A 26,822-nucleotide genomic window follows, 5' to 3' on the forward strand; every position below is an offset into this window, starting at 1 on the left:
CGCTCTGTATCAGACATGACTTGATGGAAAGCGGGGGGGAAGTTGGCGAGTGCAGTCCGGAGGTAACGGCGAGCCCGACGCGCACACACCCACAGTCCTGTTCAACAGAGCTCCACGGGGTTGGCCGCGGTGCGCAGCATCTCCGGTTTCACTTATCCGTTGCTTTCGTGTCTTTTTCGGGAGGCGAGGACGGTGTCCATCATTTGTCCCGGAAGATATTTCAGAGAGATCGCTCGGTTTGTATTCCACAATCAATCCGTGCTAGACAGCGAGCGCTGCTGCTGCTGCTGCGAGCTGATGAATGATCTCAACCGGTGGCTCCAAACAGACTGCGCTGCTGATACCGTTGCGCGTATTCCTGCGTCCCTGCCCTCCAAGACGCACGAGCGCTCGTCAGCGTCGGGGTCGCTGCTTTAAAAATGTGTAACGGAATACTTGCGAATCACCTCAAGAAGTGGCCAGTGTCGCTACTTAACACATCAGTGCATGTGAAAAGTTGCCACATCTTTTGAGCGATGGCCCCACTCCAGTGGCACCGCATCGTTCTTTGTTTTAGAAAATCACAAGTCTTCAGGGGAAATGATCAGCGCCCCTCTCCAGTGGTTCTGGCTCCATACAACACACTAGTGAAGATGACATTTACTCAATGAGGATGTGAAAATCACTAGTTTTAACTGGGAAACTACAGGAAAGGGTTTAAAATAGTAATTTCAGCTTTTGTCCTTCAACAGGTCAAACAGCCCAAGTCATTCTTTTTCCATCCTTGGTGGTAACTGGCATTACCAGTGCAGGAAAAAAATGGCAAGAGAGTGAAAACTGAGGTGAAGATACAAAGTCCAGACCATGGGGCCAATCTGCCCACTTGTTATCTGCTGAATGAGCCACTAAAGATGAAAGTATGCTCCATCAAGTTATTAGAAGTACTAGGATCCTAGTATAAACGGCATCGCAAACAGAAAAGTAGTAAATTGTGATATAGGCAAGTGGAGTCAAAGGTCTTGTGTTTAGATGACACAACCTTAACCAAAGGGTTTTTATTAAGTACTGGGAGGACTTTGGGATGGAGACAGTTAAAAGCTGGACGCGCCTCCTTTGCCGATGTCAAGTTTATGGTATAGTGCACACAGAAAAGAGCAAATAGTCCTTAATTATATTTGACCTAAAGTGTGTAACCAGTGTTCAAGTTCAGCCCTGAGTTTAATGAAGGCAGTGTAATTTAAGTTAAGGGACGAGGCTACACCTCATTTCCTGTTCATATTTCTCGCCCTTACCTGCAAAGGTGCCCGACCCCTCTCTCGCCTTGTTCGTCTCAGTTGTCAAAGCCCGACCCTCCACATACCTCTCTTTTCTGTGCTGCTTCTTCCTTCTTTCATGGCAAGAACCAGGGGGACGCGGAGGCAAAGCTTCCTGAGAAGCACCCCCACCTCGAGTCTCATTTCTTCAGCGTCTGAACACCATCTTCCATCTTTGCATTCGACCCCTCTCATCCTTCCATCTACTGTATTTCCTTCAGATCCTGTCATCCCATAAACATTAAGATGTGGTTATTGAACTAGTCTTTAAAGTCAGGTTAAATCATAAAAGACCCCTCAATAAAACAAGTTCTATAAGAGGAGGAAACTACAGGAATATTACCAAACTTTGAGTCATTTTATTTTTGCTTTATGTATGCATGTATACACTGATCAGCCATAACATTTAGACCACCTTCCTAATATTATGTAGGTCTACCTTTTGCCTCCAAAACAGTTGTGACTCATCAGAGAATGGACATAGTGGGGGCCTTTGGGTCCTATGGGTTGAGGGGAGGGGCCTCTGTGGATCATCCCACAGATACTTGATCAGTCTGGGAGGCCAGGTCAACACCTTGTGCTGTTTATGTTTTTTCAGTTGTTCCTAAAGCGTTTTTGTGTGCGTGTCTGTGTCAGGCTGATGCCATCAAAGAGTGTCATTGCTATGGGGTGGGGGTGCCTGATCTGGTCTAAGTGGGTGCTACATGTCTAAGTAACATCCACATGAATACCAGGTCCAAATGTTTTCCGGCGGAACATTGAATTGTCATACAATGGTCAATGTTATTTACGTTTCCTGTCAGTGGTTATAATGTTGTGGCTGATTGGCGTACATTAGCATCAAACTACATCTGGACCAGTGGTCTTTCCAGGCTCAGAGCCCCACGGAAATGTTACAACATGTAGCAGGGAGGAAGAGAAGACCCAAACGACACATGAAAAGGCAGAAACAAAAGAACTTTGAATGTGACTTACTAAAAAGAAAAGAAAAGTCGCTGCAGCGGTGAGCAGGGAACTCCAAAAACAAGAGTCCAGCAAAAGAAGCAATCCAAAGGAGAGATCAAGGCAAGGTAGAATGCCAAAAGAGTGAAGCAGCAAAGACACACAGACAAACTGACAAGAAACGAAGGGAGAGATATAAACAAATGCAGAACTAATTGGGAAACAAGACACAGGTGAAAATAATGAGGGGAGGAGCCTGAAGGAAAGACAGGCGAGTGTAGTCACAAGGGTGGGAAAAGACAGGAAGTAAAAGATTTACAAAATAAAACTACTAGGAAATACAAGGGGACCAAGGTAGAAATGAATGGTTACAAAATAAATACCATAAATGCCCACTTTACCCAGTAGTAGAAGCAGTAGCATAATAATAGTGCTAGCAGAAACTGAAGCAACAGTTGTAGTATTACTAGAAGTCACAGTAGATAAAAGTGGTAAAGGCAACAGTAGTACGCAAAGTAGTAGTACTGGAAAATCTAGGTAAAGTGGCATTAACCAAATATTTGATTTTATCCTCTAGTCTGTTAGCATTATGTCACTTACATAAGTCATTCATGGAGTGTTTATATCAGACGGCGTCCGTCAGACACAACCAGACACTTTCATTTCCAGCCCTGGTGCCCGTGCCACTGAATCTCAGCTGCCTTGAACTAGAACAGATCTGAACGGGGAAGCAGCTGTCAGCCAGAAGGCCCGTCATCTGACAGCCCACGAGACGGCGTACGAGAAGGAAAGAGTGACATCTTTAGGGAATCCAAGCACAGCTCAATCAACGAGGAGACATGGCACGCGATTTGCCTGTAATTACATGCGTCATTATCCCCTGATGGAAGTCTGTTTTGGAAAACCGCAACCTCGGAGTAACCTAATTACTCATTACTCGTCTTTAACGAATCTAGCGAGAAAGAAAGAAACTCTTGCTTTTAAATTCTGGGTTTAAAATGTGGAACGGACTCCAACCGCTTTTAAATGATCACGATTACTGAGCGTACTTGAGTCTAAACTTTATTGGCTCCTAAGCAAAATTAACAGAGGGAGACTAGCTAAAATTCTTACTCACTGTAGTTACTGGTCACCCATGTTTTCAACACACTGACATATATCAGAATCAGTAATATTTTCTTTCTTGTACAAAACATGTAAATTGAAAGAGAAGAGAAGAAAGAAAACTGAGGCGCTTGGTACTGGGTTGCATGAGAGACAAATGGTTTACATAAAGGCTATGGCTTGTTTACTTCCATTGTACTACACTGAAGGTGTTTTTTTTTTTTTTTTTATTTTGGCCTGTGTTTTTGCCAAATTAGCCATTAGTGACTCTTGTCCAGATCACCATCACTTGAATACGGTGGCAACGGAGAAGACTTAAAAACGTGACGATTGACAATGACTTCTGGAGTCTAAGAAATGGCCAAGTCACACAGACTCAGACAATTTTACAAGTACACTGAAATCCGTCATATATAAAGAAGATCCAGAACAAACAACTTATTTATTTATTTATTTCTTTTAGATGACAAAGAAGTACTCATTGCTTCATCATTCCTGGGGATCTCCAAAAGCTCACACGAGACCAGGAAGATGTAATTCTGGGATCTCAACTATACAACAAACCAGCTAAAAACAAGAGCAACTGGCCTTGTAGAGTTTCTTGAAGACCTTTCACTTCCCATCCAACTAGCTTCTTCAGACCGATGGAGAGTTGGTGATTAAACAGGAACAGCTGTGGGTCTTGCCCATCAGAACATAACAACCAGATACCTACCTGTGATTGGAGAAGACAGTGTGAACCTGTTTTCCATCCCCAGTGAATGAATGGCACTACAATGATCTATTATGGCCAGAGAGTCTAGTCTTGTGAACCGGGGTGAAACATTGGGAACTGTTGCAACTTTGTTCAGAGAGGGGTTTTCCAGTTTGATATGGATGGCTTCCTAACTACTCTTTCCAACCACCTGGCTAAAATGCATGTGTGGTTGTCCTCAGGTACAGGTGGACAGCTGAATCCTTGAGCTACTTGGATGAACGGTGTAGCGTCTTCAAGAAACCCTACAAGTCCAGTTGCCCTTGTTTCAGCTTGTTTTTTTGGATATACCGTGACCTAGATGACTGAGAACCTTCACAGACAAACTTTATATCTAAAAACCCTAAAGCAACTGCTGTTACATAACAGTGTTTAATATGCTACAACCATCAAAGTTTTTATAGTGTATGTAGTAGTTGGCCTGTTGGCCCCACTATAGAGAATTTGTACCCTACAGCATCATTACATTTCAGTGTAGTTTCAGGACATCGTCTGTTTCACAGATCACCAACAGAGGTCAATTGGGTCACATGAACTCTTTTAAAAAACGTTTAGTCTGATAACATGACTCATTTTCCATGATGTGCTTCCTATTTCAATTCAAAAGCAGCAGATTTTTGCTGGATTCTGAAATTGGGGTGTTCAGTCTGTTTAATGTTTTACTAATGGGGCCATTTATCACAGAGGATGGAAGTATCAGGGCCTAGTGTGGGTCAAGACAGTCCTTGCCTATAAACATCCATCCTTGCACTGAATGATACAGGACACAAACAGCATCCCAAGCTGGAGTCACCCCACTCCTCAGCCCCCTCCATCCCTGTAATATCTTCACTAAAAATAGAGCAGCCAGATTGCTGATCTTTATCTGGAGCTGGAGAGTAAAAAAACAAAAAGTCTATTGGAAAGCCAAGGTCCTTGGCCAGTCCATTTTCCCCAAGTGCAGCAATAGGATCAGTCCCAGATGGGGCTAGAGGCTAGACACATGACCATGGCTGGTATTACCAGTGTTAATGTTCAATGTCTTCTAGCAACAAAAATGAGAGAATGAAGAAAAGAAAGCTAATCAGGGCTACATTAAACTTGTTGTCCTGCATGCAAGGACATTAAAGGCATTCTGATTCTGATTCATCAGAATGAATTCTCCAGATTCATATTAAGAAGCTGGAATTTACATAAAATATACCAAGACAATTGGACTGAATCAATAGAATAACAGAAATGAACAATGGTCCTTAGAATAAAGACAACTTTTCAGAGGATTTAATTGGATGACAATGAACGCTCCTGAAATGTATTCCTTTCACCAAACTACAAAGGCACTGGTCTTGTCAGACACAGGAAGAGTTTTTCTGGCCTTTCAGTGTGAACTTTCAGTGCCGCGCTGTACAGACTGTCTGCTGGGTTTATATCTGATCAAGCACAATACCTCTGCCTCCCAGAACCTCTGACAACACAATCCTGCTGACGTTTGAAGACACCCAGGGACCAAAAGGACACTCCGTCTCTCCATCGGAAACCTAAAATAAAAACTCTGACTATTTCAAATGTCTCTTCAAATAATGCCAAGAACTGACAGCGGACACGTTGAGATCTTATTTTTTAGAGCGCTTTCTATACTTTCTCTGGAGAGAGATGGAGGGGATGCTACATGTTCCCAGTGATTCCAGAAAATAAACATTTCACTTCCGGTTGTGACCACCTTCACATCATAGGACTACAAATTGGTTTAAAGTGTACTCTAGCATGTTTAGTGATGCACCGTATATTAGGGACTCAAAAGATTCAAAATAAGTCAAAATAGGCTGACTTTTTGTTAGTGTACAATTCTTAAACTCAACACCATAGTTCTGTAACACCTTATGCAAAAACCTCAGAACATACACCAGCAAATCAAGATGGCAGTTGGTGTTAAGTTGTTGATTTAAAAGGACTTATCTCGTAAACAAAATAATGTTTCTATATCTCAGGCACAAGGCACAAATATGCTCATATGCTTTTGCTGCAAAGGCATTAGCTGAAAGGCAAACATCTATATCTATTTTTTAATTAGTGGCATTGGCCGGTGGGATAGCACAAGCAATAACTTAACACAGGTCTGACACACTATTAAGAGAATTAAAAGTGAACAGCAATGCCAATATCATTATAAAATAATGGATGATATGCTGCATTGTTCCCTGTGAGTCGCCGATGGCCACTGTAGACATTTTCAATCCCATGAAAAATAAAAAACTGTAAAAGACACGAACGCTATTACTGACAACACGAGGAACCTTCCAGTAACACAAACAGCACATGGCTTCATGAAAACATTTCTTGGTGCACGTTACCGCCACCTACGGTCAGTCAGTGGAATAGCATGGAATTATGGGCAAGATGGACCAATAAGTTCACAGTCCTGCAATAAATTCTACTTCATGAAGGTTCTAATATTTACTTTATGTTGAATTTGCTTGGCACACGAGTATATACTGTACAGATACCACAAATACTTCACATGCAAGTGTACTGGAACACCATATACACACAGAGATTTCTCTTAATTTTTCAGCATATTTCTAATTATTACAGTTGTAGCTTATTTTTACTCTGCTTTGATGGAAAATTCTCTTTTGATGTTAACTCCATGCAATGCTGCTGTGTCAACTTAAATTTGGAAAACTTGGAATCATACGTATCGTAAAAATCGTAACATAACGTGTTGTAAAGTAACGTACTGCATCGTATCGTATCGTAACGTAACGTATTGTAACGTATCGTATTGTAACATAACGTTAGATTATGAACGAAAGATTTATGGAAACTACACATGGTGATGTTTCCAGCATTCCTATACAGGAAATATCTAAATAGATTATCTATTATCTAAATATAGATTAGTTTATCCTCAGTGACCAATAAATTGTGATTGCTTTGTAAGTGCAAACTGGTGATTTTAATGTCCCATTTTGAACTGGGAAATGGTTGTGTAAGTCAATACAAGTAGAGAATGGTTCTCCAGTATCCCAATATGTGTTATTATTATATTTACGACCCTCAGACTGAGTTTGAGGTATAAAGCATGGGTCCATCCCTGAGGAAATTACGACCATGTTCTCGTAGTCTAATCAAAGAGAATGTAAATGGTGTCAATGAGCACAGAAACCACAGCTGAGAGTGCTTTAAACATTTCATCCCTAATGCATGCTGTAAAAACCTTTTATAAATGCTGGAACACCCCGATAATGCTTTTGGTTTGATTAGGAGTCCAGTGTCACCCTGAAAGAAACTGTGGAGGGAATTCTCTTGTTTGTTTTTTGCATACACTTTTAGCTCCATTCACAATTATGAGTACAATTAAAAAAAAGAAGAAGAAGAAAAAAAAGATCCTGCTAACCACGGGCCCTTGGAATGAATTAGGCAGGAATCCCAGTGGGAGAAGGCTGAGCTGATTAAATGTTGCTTTCCTAATTGAGAGAGCCAGGCTAATTTACGATGAATCCCAGATCCTTTTCCTGTGCTGCATGAGAGGAAGTCATTAATAAACTCTGCGTGTCTAATTAGAAGTTAGGATTAGAGGAGGTGTTTTATTCCACCAGAATACTTCAGAGAAGTTTCCAGAATACCTAGTTGTTGGATTGAATGGGGGAATCTCAGGACATTTAATATGTATTATGGTTTGATCTTTAATGCTCACTCTTTTTTAATGATTCTGAACTGTTTTTTAATAAATCCACACAGCAAATTTTACATATAAAATTTATAATGTCATACGTACTGTATAAGCGAGCCAGAGCCACCCAGTTAACACCGTCGACTTCTTTTACCGTGCTACTTTGTTGCGACTGTGTTCCAGTGGCGCCATCTGCAGGTTAAAGATGGTACTTCAGCACCTCATCCAGCTTGAATCCACCTCAGGGACACGACACAAACTAAAGGCTTGAAATCTGCTAGAGGGATTGTGATGACTGAAATGACAATGATTAAATTATATGGGATTTGTCTAAAAATACAAGCTGAAACAAGACAGCAAATTCCCTAGATCCTAAACTGATCTGTCAAGCCTCAGAATATCTGCTCATTCTTAGGGTTAAATTAGGTAATGAAAATCATCTTAAAGGGAAGTTAGGTCAGGTCTTTTATATAACCAGTCAGGGTGCCCTTTAGATCCAAGGTGACACACTCCAGGACTGGTCAAACATCATTTAGGGTGATAACTATGTGGAAAAGAAGTAGAATTAACAATTAGTACGCTCACATGTATTACAAGTAAACATGTTATCCTCCAGGTAGTAGAACACGTCTGTGCTACCTGCAGCACTCTAACAGAAACCAGGATGCTGTGTCCTTAACATTATTTGTTGGTAAAGTGACTGCAGACAGATAATCACAAACTACTACATCAAAACCAGGACAATGCTCAGAACTGGGATACTAGCGCTCATTTAGGAGTGCCCCGGGAGGCCACTGCAGTGAGTCAGCACGCACAAGTGGGATGCAGCTTGCAGTAAATGTACCTGAGCTTTTGCCACCGTGATGTCAGAACTTTAAAGGTTTTGCTTATTAAATGATGCCAGAAAGCCACGGCAGTGAGCCAGCATGCACAATGCCCTGCCTGCAAACAAAGCAGCCAGGTGAAACTCAGCCATCAGTAATTTTGTACAGCGCCTCGAGACAAATGTTATTGATACTGACACTGTAAATGAAATTAAAGTAAATCAAATTAAAATTCCAATAACTTTAAATTATAATTTAATTCTAAATTTAATTTAATTTAATTTAATTATAAATTTAATTTAAATTCTAATACTGAATTAAATTAAATTATTTACATTGGTTTATGTCCCACAGTGATGTGTCAAAAATGTTTTGGAAAGGTACTGTTGTAATTCTGCACATTTACTCAAGTACTGCACTGAAAGCTGACGCACAGCTCTATGGATCCTATTAATCTTTCCGTTTAAATGCTAAATGGCACCTCCACAGGTCAAACCGCATTCAGAAAGTTTAAAGTATAAAGTGAGCAATTACCTTGTGTACATGTTGGCACATTTGTATTGAAGTGCCTGAAAAAAAAATCTGCTTGCATGTTTCCCCCCTTTTATTTCTGTTCTTTTGATTCTATTCTTTTTTTTTTTTTAAATGTCTTTAATTTCATTGTTTATTTTTTTTTACATGTATTTTTATGTATTAAACTAAATGTCCTTACTGCCAAAGGGAAAACCGATTTCTACAAAGTGTTGTCCATTAATTAATATTAAGTGATGTAAAATAAGCGTCTGCATCCCCTCCCACTTTAAAGAGACTGACCTAATTCAGCAGAGGTCCAGACAATTAGTGAAATGAAAAATCACCTGAGTGTAGTTAATGAGTCCCATGTGACTGCAGTCTGTAGGGAAGGAAGCAACAATAAATTTCCAAGCCACTGAACATACGCTGAAACGGCTCACGTTGCTCTGTTTGCGCCTTGTCTGAAAATGAATTGTTGAAACGGGTTTGACAACTTAGAAAGTGGTCAGTGTTTGAATTCTTCCGACCCAGCAGCACTTGCTTATTGGTGTGCTTTTTAGGGAAGCTCACGTACGCCTCAAGTGTTGCGTTGATGTCGTTAAACTGCCTTGCAACAATCACATCATAAATATTCAATCCCTGTAACTCCTGTTTACACTTACCCTGTCTGCACTTCATGCACTTTATTCATTGTTATGTTTACATCCTCTATGCACGGTATGGAAAGTTTCAAACATTTATCGACCAGTTTTTCTACATATTGTGTATTGTTCTATAAAAGTGTCTTGTTTTCCATGTCATGCTCCTCACATGTGCCTTCAATTGACTCCCGGGGATAAATTAACTTTTCTGAATCTTTTGGCATCTGGGATGTTTAAGTATTGGAAACTAGTTATTTTACTGAATGTCCCTGAACGCAGCGTTCACTTAAATCTCAGCAGTGGTCTCATCAGTCAGAAAACCAACCGTGCTCTAAAATACAATTTAGCCTAAAATGAATATTTATTATATTATACTGGTTGAAAGACAACTATTGTTCAGAAGTCCAGAAGACCAACCATACTTTGTTTTTCCTCTGTTCATTTTATTTCCTAGTAAGGCGAGCTGAGTTCGTTCCTTCAGCCCCCACATGAAACATTCAACACAGATGTGAAACGACGTGCAAAAGACTATAAATACAAAACATTTACCTAAATATATTAAGGCAAAGATTGTGGTTTCCGGGTCGTGGCGACAATCTGAACGCGTAGCGTCAGAACTGAGGAGTAAAAAGAAAGAAAAAAATAACAAGTCTTCAGAAATAGAGTGATGTTTTGCAGAGTGGACAGTAGTATCACTACACAGTGTTACTACACAGCTCATGCCATTTTACAGGGCATTAGGCTGAGGGTAGAACTGCAGCCATTGGAAATTTTTACCACATTTGGACACGTCAGCATTTGGCCTACCGTCACATACAACAGCTGATTTAAGTTCAGTTGTGCAGTGACTGAATGTGGTTATGCACCCTGACAGTGGCTTAATGAATGAATGATGACAACAATGAAACCTCTAACAATCACAATTTCCAAATTAATATTAATAATAATAATGATAATAATAAAAGGCAAAGTGATAATAGGTTTCTAACAAACAGACACACTAATCTTAAATGAAAGTTATGTAACAGTGTAGAATAAGAGAATGACAGATCATGTGTTTCTGGCTGATCAAATGATTCAGTCATTTTCCTCTCCAATAAATAAATAAATTCACATCATGCAGTCAGTATGTGCTCACAATAAAATAAAATGAAATAAAACTAACGTGCACAACCATGTTATGATGTATGAACGACATGCCACAAGAGTTCTACGATATAGCTTTGTCATATTCTGCAGGCTATAAATAGCATCCAGCAGCAGCATTATCATCAGTTAGGATCTGGATCTAGAAGATAAGTTAAGATTAAAGTTAAAAAAAACACGAAAAACTGTAAATGTAATGTAAATAACTTCCCAGCAATGGTGCCTGCAATCCCACAATCAACCTGAGGGTGGCAGCACGTGGTCAAGCAGAGTTGAGATGCAACAGCCAAAGCTCAGCCTTTAAACTCTTAGCTCATATCATGTGGTATTTATCTCAGTAATAAAGTCAGCAGCAGACATTCTGACATGTCATAGCACGACGAGACGTGGAACTGGAACCAACAGGGCCTGCACCAGCCTGTGTTTGACAAGTCGTCCGTTGGAAGAGAAAGGCAAACGCACGCTGAATCAACGTCCTGGAGGACACACGTCTAGCCTCGGCATTCAAGCAGGTGCAATGTGAGACGCGTGGATCAGAAAGGTGGAGATTAGTGACTGACAACAGAATAGGGAAGAACGTTGTTCTTGAACAGGAGAGCTGGTGTATAAATAACGTGTGGGGTATGCACAAAATCATTCCCTACACGCGTGTTGGCGAGAATGTGTGCGTACTTCACGCCGCGTTCGCTCTCTGTGGGTGATGAAGTGGAGATGGAAAAGTGGTTGTTTACGCTTACTGTTTTTGTGCTGGTCTGTTTTTTAGCACAGTGAAGTTTTGGTGACTGTGCTCAGTAAGGGTCAACTACTCGCAAAAAGGTGGCTGCAGGACAATCTACGACAAGACGCTAACCTGGAGGCTCTTTGGAGAACATCTTCCTAAGACTTTACCCTGTGGTCTTCTAAGACACATACAGAATTAACATGTCATTTAGATCTGACTAAACATACTTTACCAGTCTCCGAGCTAAAACACACGAAGAGCCCTCACTGACCTAGTGCACTCCGTCCAGTACCAGTTTTTGCAGGTCTTTGTGACTGGAACACAAAAATAGAGCTGTGTGTGTTTACTATTTGCTTTCTTTATTAAATGAACGAGTGTTAGATGACTATGCCTTTTGGAATGAAAGCCTTTTGGATAATAAATATTCATACTAATCTGTCACATTTCTGTACAGTGCAGGAGTCCTGCTGCGAGTTCATTCAGGCCTGTTGCGTCGCCGGAGGCCGGAGGCAGAGCTCTCCGCTCCGGCCTTCTCAATGTTTGTCTCGCACAAGTCCTCTGGAGAGGGTAGGCGCTCAGAGTTCTCCGATGCTTCTTCCTCCCCTTCTGCTCCATCACCCTCCTCCTCCTCCTCCTCCTCCTCCTCCTCCTCCGCAGCCGCCCCCACGTCCTCTTCTTCTCCTGCCGCTTCTCCATCCGATTCTTCTGGTCTAAGCTCCTTCATGTCTTCGCCTTCTGCTTCGGCATCGTCTTTAACATCTGACAGCTTTTCGTAAACCTTTTCAGAAGCCTCCGATGTTTTTTCAGAGGGCTGCTTGTCGGCCGCCGCCGAGCTGTCGCTGGCCCCAAGGGACTCGATGAGGTCATCCAGATTACGCTCACAGGACGCCTCTGAAAGACAAGATATATTTTATTGATATAAATGCTTAAACAACACAGTAAAGATTAAAAAAGGTAGTTAAATCTAAAAATATAAGCATGATATGGACAAATTAAGGCATTAAGTCTGTACATAAGTGTTTCAAAATTAAGGCATATTACAGATAAATGGAATTCAGAGGGTAAACTCTGAACATCTGATAGCTTTTAGTTTGAAACAACCATACAGGAAGTATAGCCGTTTCATCCAGAACTCAGTGTAAGAAGGAAAAGGGCACATAATAGGACCATAATGCACGCTCTATACCATGTAACGCTCATGCGCTCTCATGAGGGATCTCAGGTTTTCGTCGTCGTCACAGCTATGCCTTTCCTCTGTGGGTTTCTCTGCACCAACCAATCTAATTATACTACAGTGTCAGGTTACCAAAGGCTTCGTCGAAAAACATTTTTTAATCAGACGCTGCTCACAGGTTGCAGAGATGTGACTCCAACCACATTTATGAGTGTAAAACCAGATGCAAAACACCTTTCACAGCCGTTTCACAGCATGGCTGCTCAAACTGAATTTCAAATTGTGGTTCATCGCAACAACGAAGCCACACAACCATGATTTGCAAGTCGTGACTGCGGGGTTAAGCGTGGCTCCGTTTTCAATCCCTTGCCATTTGCTTACAGTCTGAAATGTATCAACAGTTGTCGTGCAGTGCACGGAAATGCCAACATCAATAATAAAAGTCTACAGCGCCTGAGACTACTGTGTTTAACCTAAGTGAAGGAAAGGAAATATCTGAGGAACATGCCCCAGTGTGAACACAGTCAAAGGCAGTCCATCAGCCCACCGTTGATGTTCAGAGGTGGACAGTCCATTCCTCTCTTCTTCATCAGGTACCGGATGGTCTGGAGTTGAGACATGATCTCGTTCTTCTGATCTTGGGCCACCGACTTCACACTGTAGGGAAATGAGAACAGGAAACTACATGAAGGTGACGGCAAACTGATCTCAGAGGAGCTACACCCTGAGCATGTGTTAAAGAGATAGAAATGGTTTCACGTTATTAAAAACTGGGTATTCCACGGCCTTGTTCAGACCTGACATTAACGTGCATCCTCATTACCAAAGGAACATGGTCACAGACGGCCCAGACCATCTCAGAATGTGGTGTACGTGATCTGATGTCAAATGTATCCTCAGTGAGTCTTGGGTGTGGACACGTCTGTACTTAAAGCTTGTGAATGCCACAGGTCCAATGTGAAAAAGGAAACCTTTTCAACAGTAATTATTTTTGAGACAAAACAAATAATTAAATGGCACAGTTATTTTGGGGGCTTTGGTTGACGTAAGCATGAAGTACAACGTTGCCATGGAGCCCGTTGGTAAGCTGAACTTGAGTACTGATGTCTGCTATCTGGTCTGACGATGTGCTCATGTCCTCATACTTGTAAAACAGCTCTGATGCAACAGCACTCAATAGCACTTAACAGCAATGTACTACGCCTATACTCACAGAATCTAGGGCTACAATATATAACCACAGTGAATGTGGTAATGCACTTCCATGGTGGTTTGTCAACTGACAATAAACACAAAAAATGAATTAGCTGGCTGTTAATAAAGATGTTCCAATGTGATGCAGCCCAAGTAAAATAACTAGACATTTTAACCCTCGTGCTACCCTCTTGCATGATCTCTATCTGTCTGTCCACTCGCTTGGGGTCCCAGAGACCCCAAAGGTAGCACAAGGGTTAAACATTGCGTCTTAGCTTACTCACAGCTGGAAGACATTAAGGTGAAGAACAATCAGCCAAGTGAAAAGACACAGCAAGACACACCTATTCAATTGAACAGCATGTACTATGTGCTAGGAGCATGGTGCCAAGTCTCTCATCGAGCAGTATTTAGATCTGAACATGAGCCGTTTTTCCCCGTTCAGTTTGATGAATTAACCAAAAAAGTGGCATTGTGTGATCCCAACAATGGGTGCATGTGTCTCCGTGTAAAGCGTAAAGCATTTGTGTACTTTGTGTGACAAAAAGGCATCTGGAAATCCCTACCTGCGAAAATACATCTGTTTTTACTGTAATAATTTGTTGCCAATACAAGTTTGTAAAATTAGCTTTTAGCCAGCCCTGTTTGAGTCATACAGCAAGTATTGTATGACTATGAAACAGAAAATGCTTATAAATGTGATGATTCTCAGACAAAGTTAAAAGGAGTTATGTGCTTTCCAAGTAGATTTATGAATATTTATTTGTGTCTACCAGTAGATCTAAGTATGATTACTTATTACTTCAGTACTTGAGGGCAGCTGCTTTACTTCCCAAAAAATCAGATGAGAAAAAAGTCATTTTTCCAAAATCTCTGTTTCATACATTTTTTAGAAAAGCGTGGGAAAATGCACTTGAAGTCACCGTTTTTCGCAACACCCCACAAATTATACGGACTCGTATGGAAAACGGAATAACGCGCAGGTAAATCCATGCTGCGTGTCTGCTGAGAGGGAAGGGACCGAGCAAGGATCATGTTTCTGAACCAGACCTGTGTACACAAAGTTAGACATGCTTTGGTGAACGCCAGTGGGACCACAGCGTGTGCAAGCTCATGACTCACCAGTTAGTTAGCGGGTCCAGCTGGGTGAGGATGGAATTGAGCATCCTTTCTGTCTGCGCCAGCCTTTGTTCCAGTTCATTCAGCTGGTTCTCTGCACAAAAGCAAACATGTGCACAGGAGATAATTAAAAACTCTCTTACTCATGATATTCATATCCTATAAACGAGACAAAAAGCACGCGTTCAAAAACACGTGCATGTGGCACACACCTGCCTCCGCTGACTTTTTGGCCCCCTTTGCAAATTTGTCCTTTTGTGCCTTGTCATCTGCAGATTTGATCTGCGACAGGGGGGAAAAGCAAAGCAAGCATAATTATATTATTATTAAATTAAAGTTATAGAGTTGATTCATTTGGGGTTGCAGGTATGTTTAGTTACCTTCAAAAACTTGTAGGCTGCAAACACACCCACTCCGATGGCATAGAGAGGCATCAGTGTGAACACATAGCCCTTATTGCTGTTGGATTTGTACTTGTCACTCTTCAGCTCTTGCTCCATGCGTTTTTTAATCTGCTGCACGTTCTCAGGGTTCTGGTGTGGGCTGGGGGCATTGATGGGCTGGCCTCTAACTGCACCCGGGCCTGGACCTGCGGCACCAAACACAACATCATGAAAGAAGATAGAGGAGCCTACAGCTATGCCATATCGGCATTAGCTTCCCAAGAATGTCACAGTTGATATCACAGAACAGCAAAGTAAACTAAGGGATTTAGAGAAGGCAGGGGTCTGCAACACAAAGCGAGATTAGCGGGTTATAGACTGATCCTTTTCCACCTAGACAGGAAAGGAAGGGGGGAAGGGAGGAGATAAATTAGACACACCTGAGTGTTGGACTTTCCCAACACTCCTGTCACTGAGAGGCTATCTTCTAAACCCTCCAGGCTTCTCATACACCCTGCCTCCTTGCACACATCTCTCAGTCATCTACCTTTCCTCAACAAGAAGGGCCCTCACCTACATTTACACCCAGAAACACACTAAACTGAACTGAACTGTCAATTGCAGAGGAGATACAAACTTTTTTTTAAAGTTTAAGTTTGATAAAGTTTCTTTTTATTGTTACCCGTTAACTGTAGAGCTGGTTATTTTAATATTATAGCTCTGAGTTGATGTGAATTCCTGTTTAAGTATTGATCTTTGTGAGACTTTTTATATCGGGATCTAAGGACAATGACTAATGATTCATTTGTTTTCTATGTATGTTGATTATAATGTGGTCTAATTGGTTGTGTTTTCATTTTTATACCTGCCTTTTGTAGCACAGGTGTCCAGCAAACCAGGCTATCCTTACTCATTATTAATCCCGTAAGTCTTAAAATGACTGGTTGAATTTATTCCCATGTTAATTCCAGGTGTGAATAGGGAAATGGTTTCAAAAGGGCATCTAGAAATCCCTACCTGCGAAAATACATCTGTTTTTACTGTAATAATTTGTCGCCAATACAAGTTTGTAAAATTAGCTTTTATTAGCTCTATGCTATGATGCTGGAAGTAGTACTTGGATGATAAACTGTGGCTATGAAAGGATGTAGATACTCGTGCTGTTACATTCAAACCATGACTAGGACTGGTAACATGGGGCCAAACGTGCCAAGAAAGCACTGCCCACACCAACACTCCCCCAGCAGCAACCTTAAGTCCATTAAGACAAAAGGCAGATTCTGAGCCTGCAGCCTAAGCAGAAACGGAGATTGATCAGACCAGGGCGTTTCTGCCGCCTGTCTCTCACTATATTTCAGAGTGAACTCTGGACACCACTCTGGTAAAAATCCTTGCAGATCTTCAGTTTCAGAAATACTCAAGCCAGTCCTCTACTACTCTACTACCGATAACCATAAAAGGGTCTTGGTCTGAACATTGAGCGGATCCTGATGTGTAGCCGCAGGATTTGATGCAAAGCACTCCCACCACATGACTGGCTGAGTGGATAATTGCACGACAATGTGAAGATGGCTTTTGAGTGAGAGCTAAAACCTCTTCACGAAACTGAAGCAATCCCAACTGCTTTTGTTTTAAACACTCGAATATACAGTACTAGTTCTGGACACACATTCTCATTCAATGGTTCTTCTTTATTCTTATTATTTTCTACATTAATTAATACTGAGAATTGAGAATCAAGGCTACATGACGCTGCATCGTGCAGCTCACATCGTCTTTGTACAGCAAGGGCAGCTGCTTCTCACAATGCAAATGACAAAAGTAAGCGGCATTTCTATTGACTCCACCATCAGACTACACATAGAGTGGTGCAGGAAGGACACACTGTTAATAAATCACTCTCAGCAGCAGCAGCATCTCATAATCTGTCTCACTCATTTCACAGCGACAAACACATCAGATATGCTTTCAAATCTTCCCCATCATATTATGAAGAGATCATTAGTACAGATCATCTGTAATTTGTTTAATAGGCTTAGAGAGGAAAAAGCAGCACTTGGTTTGATGCAGCGGAAATCCCTGCTAATGGAAATATTAAAGAACTGTCATGTGAAAATAGGATTGGAGGAGGTTGTGAATCGGGATTACAAAAAAAATGACTAATCACGCAGCCCTGCCCCTAAGGCAGGATTAGATGTAAGGACATATGTTTGCCCAGCAAAGATGAGCGAACATGTGTTCTAATCCTTAAAAATCACATAGTTTGACTTTGACATTTAATAAACTGTTCTTACAAAAAAAAAGGGGGGAACGGGTTAAGGTAATCTGTAAGGGAGGAAAATCTATGAGGCCTAATTTCCACTTTATCTAAGTGCAATGGTTTTCTGTAAGTTCGGAGATGTGGTCAGTTGGTCTCATGTTACCATCCATGAGGCTTCTCTAAGTTTGACAACAGGCAACAGGTGACCCATAGCTGAAGGAGTGCACCTGGCAGACGGGAACAAACCCAAGACAGATGCGATCCTTCCTTTGCTAAGTACTGAGAATCTAAGAGTAAAATGTACAAGTAGAGCCCTGTTTGCACAGGATTACTCCTGTGCAAACAGGATTAAAAGATTCTAAAGCGAACTCTGTGTTGTACTTAAATATTTTGACATTTCCCCAGGTTATGTCTCTGCTACTTTCCTATTCCACGTACACTTTTTGACAGCAGATTCGGACTAATTATTAATAATAGAAAAATATACTTAAAACAAACAAAATAACATGGACTTCTGTGTTAGGAGAAATATGGTTGGTAATTAGTGTAATTTTGTCATTTTTACAAATTGGACATGGATGATTTGCACAGGATTAAGATCACCGACGACTTGCGCTATTATTATAAATTAACGGAGGTCCCTGGGTAACTACTATTACTATGTCTAAAAAACAAGTTGAAACAACAGCAACTAGACTTTTTGGGTTTCTTGAAGACGTTTCACCACTCGTCCAAGCAGCTTCTTCAATTCTAAAACACTGGTTGGGAGTTAAGATAGAAAAGAGCCTGAGTTCAATTTCTCGAGCCACACCCAGGCCTGACTACTGTTCTCAATCAAGAAATCCCTTAAATAGGACCTGCCTGACAAAGTGAAGTAGACCAAAAGATCCTCAAAAGCTGGACATCATGCCAAGACCCAGACAAATTCAGGAACAAATCAGAAAGAAAGTAACTGAGATCTATTAGTCTGGAAAAGGTTATAAAGCCATTTCTAAAGCTTTGGGACTCCAGCGAACCACAGTGAGAGCCATTATCCTTCCCAGGAGTGGCCAGCCGACCAAAATTACCCCAAGAGCACAGCGACAACCCATCTGAGAGGTCGCGAAAGATCTGCAGGCCTCACTTGCCTCAGTTCAAGGCAATGTTCATGGCGCCACCATAAAAAAGAGACTGGGCAAAAATGGCCTGCATGGCAGAGTTCCAAGACAAAAACCACTGCTGAGCAAGAAGAACATAAAGGCTCGTCTCAGTTTTGCCAGAAAGCATCTTAGAATAGAATAGAATAGAAAGCCTTTATTGTCATTATACACAGTACAATGAGATTTAAGCAGCTCCTTAAAAGTGAACCCAGCGCACTGATGATCCCCAAGACTTTTGGGAACATACTCTGGACTGATGAGACAAAAGTGTGTGTGTGTCCCATTAGATCTGGCGTAAAAGTAACCCCGCATTTCAAAAAAAGAACATCATACCAACAGTACAATATGGTGGTGGCAGTGTGATGGTCTGGGGCTGTTGCTGCTTCAGAACCTGGAGGACTTGCTGTGAAAAAGGAACCATGAATTCTACTGTCTACCAAAAAATCCTGAAGGAGAATGTCTGGCCATCTGTCCGTGACCTCAAGCTGAAGGGAACTTGGGTTCTGCAGCAGGACAATGATCCAAAACACACCAGCAAGTCCACCTCTGAATGGCTGAGGGAAAAACAAAATGAAGACTTTGGAGTGGCCTAGTCAAAGTCCTGACCTGAATCCTATCGAGATGCTGTGGCATGACCTTAAAAAGGCGGTCCATGCTTGATAACCCCGAAATATAACTGAATTACAACAATTCTGTAAAGATGAGTGGGCCAAAATTCCTCCACAGGGCTGTAAAAGACTCATTGCAAGTTATCGCAAACGCTTGATTGCGGTTGTTGCTGCTAAGGGTGGCCCAAACAGTTATTAGGTTTAGGGGGCAATCACTTTTTCACACAGGGCCATGTAGGTTTGGATTTTGTTCTCCTTTAATATTAAAAACGCTTATTTAAAAACTGCAACTTGTGTTAACCTTGACTAATATCTAAATGTGTCTGATGATCGTAAGTGTGACAAACGTGCAGGAAGGAGGCAAACACTTTTTCACACCACTGCACAGCACTGTCAGATATATGTATCTATGACAGATGTATGTTTATCTCGTTCCTCCTGCTGTTCTCTTCTCTCTCTCTTCTGTCTCTACCCGGCTGGCCTTAGGCAGATGGGTCCCTCCATATGAGCTGGGTTCTGCTCAAGGTTTCTTCCTGTTAAAAGGGAGTTTTTCCTTACCACCGTCGCCTTCAGGCTTGCTCTGGAGGGTTTCAGGCCGGGTTTTGTAAAGCGTCTTGAGGCGATTTGTATCGTTATTGATGCTATATAAATAAAACTGAATTGAATTAAGACGGCAGAGGAAGTTTTTGACTTGTCAGCCTGAGGGCCACAGGTAAAAACTGTCTTTAGGTCTGTTTCTGCCCTCAAGCCCTCAAGTTTGTTTATCTTCTCTTCAGAGGTTAGGGAAATAGTTTTTTTTTTTGCTCTGTTGGGGTATTGGGCGGTGGAGATGTCCTCCAGTGAAGGCAGAGTGCAGCCGATATTTAATTTCTGCCACTTTTGTCACCCTCTGCAGCTTCTTTTCGTCAGCAGCCGAACAGCCAGCGAACCACAGCGAGATGCAGCGTGATGGCACTCTCTCTGTGGCGGCACGGTAGAAGGACACCGAAGGCTTCGGCTTCGGTTCTTCTTCGCAAATCGCTGGTGGGCCTTCTTTAACTGTTGCAGAGGTGTTTGCAGTCCAGGTGGGGCCTTCTGAGATCTGCACCCCTACCAACTTATAGGTTCACACTGATGCGAACAGGGATGGGCTCTGCTCAGTGTCTCCCAATTATTTCCTAAGTTTTGTTGGCGTTGAGGAACACATTGTTTGCAGTACAAACAGCTTTAGGATCTCCTCTCTGACACAAATTAGTCCAACCATGGTGGGGACATCTGCAGACTTAGCGATGATGTTGGAAGGGTGGCTAAGAGTGCAGTCATGTATGTTTATAGCAGAGTGGGTCAACGAATAGCATCCTGACATATGAGTTGAGACTGGAGTATCTGGTCAATAATGGGTTGTTAAAGTACCATTCATTAGGAAAGAAAACATGATCAGGTATCTGGGCTTTAACAGACTCTAGTTCAGTACCAGGTGAGCTCCAAATGGACAACATAATTGGTCCAAAACAAGAAAGCATCACATGACAACGTCCAATGCTAATTTTCATTTGTAGATACTGACTTTAGCGTCCTATATGACTTGAATTATACAGTGTAACTATTATTTATGAATAGGGTGTATCTTCAATGCACTGGAATTAAATAGTAAAGTGGTAAAAATATATTTTAGTCGACTGTCATGACTTTTATTTTGGGAAAACTAGCCAGTGCACGCGACAGTTAATGGAGAGCGGCGACTGGTGAACTCGAGGCTAATAGCGCACAATGAACAGGAGGTGTATATTTGCCAAGACACAACAGAGACATGTCCTTTTACCTTTTCTGGCGTAACGGTTGTCTGATTTGGTTTCCTTGGCCGCGGTCCCGCCGCCGACGCCGAACAGCCGCGGCAGGACGACGAACGTCAACAGCACGGCCGTGAAAGCCAGGGCGACTTGTTGTGATGTCGACAACACCATCCTCCCGCGATGACACCGAATGCCCGCCGCAAACAAGCAACGGCAGCCGCTAAAAGATGGAGCTAAACGAGACGGGAGGCCGGAAAGAAACGTTACACTGGCAGAGCAGTGCGCAGCGAAACTATTAAAGCCAGGCTGTCCGGCCCAACAACTGCTTTGCTCCGCTGTCGCCCCGCTATGGTAACACAGGCACGACTTCCGGAAAGTGCATCTTCAGAATAAAAGCATTACGTTACCAGTATGCGATTTTATTTTTAATATACTCTGGCCTACCCAGAATATAACTTTAAAGAAAAATCTATATTAAAATAAATTAGAGTGGAAAGAGTTTGCTCAGTGAGGCTTTTCCAGAAACAGTGGAATTTATTAATCCTCTAACATGTGGCCGTGTGGTTGATCACACCCCTGCATTAATGCTGCAGCAATGTATGTAGCATAAAATATCAACACACCAGTGTAGATCTTGAGGGGCATGCATCTGCTTTCTCAGCAAAGTGAGCATTTGCTGCAAAGGTGTTGAAATGCAATGCATAAGTCTATTAACACATCCTGTTAAAACCGAAGTAATGAGAAACTGAATGAAATGGATAAATCGGAAATAGAGAGACACAATAATAATAATAATAATAGTAATAAACAGACAACAAAAAGCCACAAATCTACTGTGGCATACAAATTTGCTCATCCACTTAATGGATCAGTTAACAAAAGCTGGGACTGCAGGTCTGACTCTTTGCTAAATGTCACTTCACGGCTGTCCAAGAGGGCCTGCAATGAATGTTATTTTGCAAGTACTTGGGTTTGCTATATATATATATATATATATATATATATATATAGATAATGATGAGCTGAGATTATTAACTAAAAGAAATTATTCAATTTGAAAAAAATGCGATTTTATTTTGAAGGTTAGATACTTACACATCCGGAACATGTTCAACCTTTTTTTTTTTTCCAGTTGTAACTTCTTTATATGTAGAAACATACCAAGGATTTAGCGCGACTGCCCCCTACCGAAATAACAAAATACTTGCAATGCAAACATTTCACAGGCTCAACAAACTTTTTAAATAAGAATACATACATATTGTAATGGTACACATTGTGACTGTTTTAGGTGATGCAATGAGTGTTCAATGAGAGTCAAAGTGTCACTGTTGGGACTCGCCAACTGAAAGCAGATTTCATTCTAATCATAGTCTAAGCTTGATGATTTTTGTTAAACCTAACTATAGAAATAGGGCCTTGGATTAATTTGATTCGACAGTACTGTGATAAATCAGGTGAAGGGCCAAACAGAGCAGAAATATTGTGCAGGAATGACACCAGCCGACACCTTGGACGTGAACCTGGTCTTTATTTTTAGTTGAACTTTACATAAAGTATGTTACATCTGCTATGGTACCACAAAACACCACATGCACAGAAAAATGAACATTTTTAGGACCCGACCTGCAGAGAGCACTGCAGTGCTTGTGGCTTGTGCATCACTACTGTACAGCTGGGACTCTATCGCGTGGACACAATACAATACATACATGCACAGCGGGGAAAATAAATATTGAACACGTCACCATAAATATATTTCTAAAGGTACTACTGACATGAAACTTTCACCAGATGTTGGTAACAACCAATGCAACCCACACATGCAAATAAATCAAACCTTAGATGTCGATAAATTAAGTTACGTGTTAAAAAATGGAATGACACAGAAAAAGCAATCCTGCCCCTTGTCAGTGCAAATTAATATCAGCCGGTTCAGTTCCAACTGATGGCCTATAAAAAGGTGTCTCATTGCCAAGGTGTCACACAAGAAACATTTCATGATGGGTAAAACCCAAAAAACTCTCTCAACACCTTCGCAACCTTATTGCTTATTGCACTGATGGGGCCATAATCCACCATAAACCGGCCACGACCAGGTTTTTCTCGCAAGATTTCTGACAGAGGATTTAAGAGAATTATCAGAAGGGTTGTCCAAGAGCTAAGGACCACTTGTGGAGAGCTGCAGAAAGACCTGGAATAAGCAGGTACAATTGTTTCAAAGAAAACAATAAGTAACGCACTCAACAGCCATGGCCTGTATGATGCCATCTACCAGGATGATGAACATTTGAAGACTGTTTGTGTGGAAGAATGGGCCAAAATCACACCTGAGCAATGCATGCAACCAGTTTCTCCATACAGTAGGCATCTTGAAGCTGTTATTACCAACAAAGGCTTTTGTACGAAGTATTAAATACATTTAAGTGTGTTCAATACTTTTTCCCGTCATTCCATTTCTTTTAACTTATTGCCATCTAAGGTTTGGTTGTTTTTTTTTGTTTTTTTGCATGTGTTGGTTGCATGAGTTGCTACCGACATCTGGGGAAAATCAGTAGCACCTTTAGAAATATATTTAGTGAGAAAAATGGTGACGTGTTCAATACTTATTTTAACCGCTTTTGTTGTACTTCTTGCTGCAGAGCCAGCAAAAATAGAATCATGAATTATCAAATGTAATTCAGACGCAGTTTAGAGGAAGGCCTATTTTTACATATCAATTGGTCATTTACAAAGCTTCCGAAAACAACTTTCTGGTACTGTCTCTGTGATGACTGTAGAGCACATCTGAATACGTTTGTAAGAGTTAGATTTATGCACGGGTGGTAAGCGTGTAGCAATGACTTGTTTAATTTGCTTCTCTTTCTTCTTGAAATTGTTACTGCCAAATCATTATATTACTATGATGCATGATTGATTTTGTTGGCCGCCCTGATGGATGAATCAGATGAAGAGACTGATTTAGCTTGAGGGTGTCAGCGAAGGATAGAAGCACACAACTGCTTAATAATGCATCAGATGAAAGTTACTCAATTGTTCTTCATTAATAATCAATGCATGGACTATAGAATACAATGCACACCGTTAGTACATTTGTTGTTGAGCACTTACCAGCACTCAGGAGTGTGATGAAACTAGAAATGAACTGCTATTATTAACTGCTTCGTTGTTTGGTCAGTCTGTAGAGCAAGATAGAAGCACAACACTGACATGTTGTAACCATATAAAAGGCATTAAGGTGAAAATGCTAACCAACAACATTAACATTTCTTTGAAATTTTGTTGCGATTCCCTTTCATTTTAGCTATTTTTCTCAAAAAATCTGGTCCTTCAGCCACAAAATAATGTTGTGCTGTTCATGAGCTTACTGCAACCTTAATCTCCTGTCGATGTGGTTGTCGCTACTACTAAGAGACTCCTCTCAAATTACACTTAATAACTTGATCTAATTCTTTTAGGGATTTGAGTTTTTTCCAGTCACAAACACCCCACCAACTAGTTTGAAATTGTTCCAAACTTGTGATTGTTCTCTTAAGTTTGATTATATGCTGGTTACCATTGTCTCACTATGGGGTGCCGTTTGTAAGGTTGCACATGTTAAAATGCACATGTTAAAACATGTAATTTCTCCCACATTTACCTCCAAAAACATTAAAAAATTAGGTGTGAATTATTCAAAGTCACTTTTTTTTATCACATTTACTAAATGTTAATTGTTAAATCTTAATGTTAAATATAAATGTTGAATGTTAAGTCAAAATGTTAAACGTTAAATGTTAAATCTAAATGTTAAATGTTAAATATAATGTTAAATGTTAAATATAAATATAAATGTTTAATATAAATGTTCATTTAACATTTAATATTTTACAAGAACAGTAAATATGTAAAAATCCGTAAATATTGCTGTAAATGTGATATAAAAGTGACTTTACAAACGGCGCCCCATTGTCTCGCATTAAAATGATGGGCCAAACAAGGCTCTGAAATGGACAGAACATAAAGGAATCAAACATAACACTGCAGATGAACCAATAGTAACACCACTATAAACCAAAATATTCCTGTTCTTGCTTTGAATTCCCGAACCAAGGCAAACGTCTTTAACCAGGAAACAGTGTTTCAATGCAAAGACCAGTCTGTTTTCCTATATGCATCAAGCCTGCTCTGACGTCATCCACAGCATTTAAAATTTCAGGAGGACCTCGTATATGTAGAGTGCTTGAATGATCTTAAATCTTTTGGTGTAAAAATGATCCCCTTAGGGTAATCTCTGTATTGGCTGCCTGCTGTTTGATTTCTCAACTCAACCCATATAGGAAATCTCTGGTTAGAGCACTGTACAAATGAAAACAGATGTACTTGAGGAGTAGTAATGGGATCTAAATGGGAAGGAAGAGGATTGTGGATAACCAGAGAATGCACTTACAGCAAGTGAGCTATGAAAGCACTCAATAGCTAAGGGAGAAACTTGATATGTTGCTGTGCCAATCGATAACCCATAAACTTACACCAGAAGCATTCACATTCCCGCCATCCCACTAATGTCAGTCAGTGTCTGTTGCAGACTGGCATGATGGTCAATGTAACAACAGCTAGGAAGCATAAGAGTGACACTAGATTGCGTGGAGAAGGTGCCGTACTGTTTTCAGAGCTGGACTGAAGCCAGGGTGTGTTCTGAACCTTTTTTTTCCTGTGTTTGACTCACTGCAAAATATTAATTCATTCGTTATCTATTACCTCGTATCCTCTCTAGAGGGTCACAGGGGTTGTGGAGCTTATCCCAGCTGTCATTGGACGAGCGGAAGGGTACACCCTGGACAGATCAACAGGGCTAACACAGAGAGACAGACAACCATTCACACTCACACGTACACCTATGGCCACTTTAGAATAACCAGTTAACCTAACCAGGCGGGAGGTCTCCCACCTGGAGGATTGGTGCCGGGAGAACCGCCTCCTGCCAAACGTCAGCAAAACAAAGAAACTGATAGCAGGCAACAGCAGAGGGACCTGCATCCACTTAATATCAGTGGCTCCATGACAGGACCTGTCATGGACTCACCATCTGAACACCATGGTGAAGAAGGCCAGACAGCGTCTCTATCTCCTCAGACGCCTCAGAGACTTTAAGATCCCTCTCAAGGTGCTCAGGAACTTTTACACTTGCACCATTGAGAGCATCGTGTCTGGGTGCATCACCACCTGGATGGGAAACTGCACCAGGCAGGAGTTCCTGGCCCTCAAAAGAGTGGTCCGTTCAGTGGAGAGGACCATCAGAATGCCCCTTCCAAACCTGCAGGACATTTATGCAAAACGCACAGGTTAAGGGCCAAGAAGATCCTGGAACAGCCCAGCCACCCAGGACACTCTCTCTTCTCTCTACTGCCATCAAGCGGACGTTTCCATTTACATTCCAAGTGTACTGTTTAGAATATATTTTAACTAATTTTATTTTTCTCAGTGAAAATGTTCTGTTAAAATGTTCAAAGTAATGAATTAGAATGCATGCTCAAATGCAATGCAGTGGTCAAATGCATGCTAAAAAACCATACTTAAAAAAAAATAACTTTATTGTGCAGCG

At 41.1% G+C, this 26,822-nt stretch overlaps 1 protein-coding gene across 1 annotated transcript; it reads right to left on the bottom strand.

Annotated features, from left to right (window-relative positions):
- Window positions 1-9,510: 9,510 nt before the first annotated feature.
- LOC311508283 (uncharacterized protein) lies at window positions 9,511-21,590 on the bottom strand. The gene is made up of 6 exons (XM_084572993.1): window positions 21,268-21,590; window positions 15,457-15,665; window positions 15,289-15,358; window positions 15,080-15,170; window positions 13,311-13,420; window positions 9,511-12,480 (listed from the first exon to the last, which is right to left on the bottom strand). Exons 1-6 carry the CDS (start codon window positions 21,407-21,409, stop codon window positions 12,065-12,067), a joined length of 1,038 nt encoding a protein of 345 aa, XP_084429119.1. The 5' UTR covers window positions 21,410-21,590; the 3' UTR covers window positions 9,511-12,064.
- Between the last annotated feature and the right edge of the window lie 5,232 nt (window positions 21,591-26,822).

The sequence above is a fragment of the Chelon labrosus genome, assembly GCF_963514085.1.
Source record: "Chelon labrosus genome assembly, chromosome: 23".
NCBI classification, from domain to species: Eukaryota; Metazoa; Chordata; class Actinopteri; order Mugiliformes; family Mugilidae; genus Chelon; species Chelon labrosus.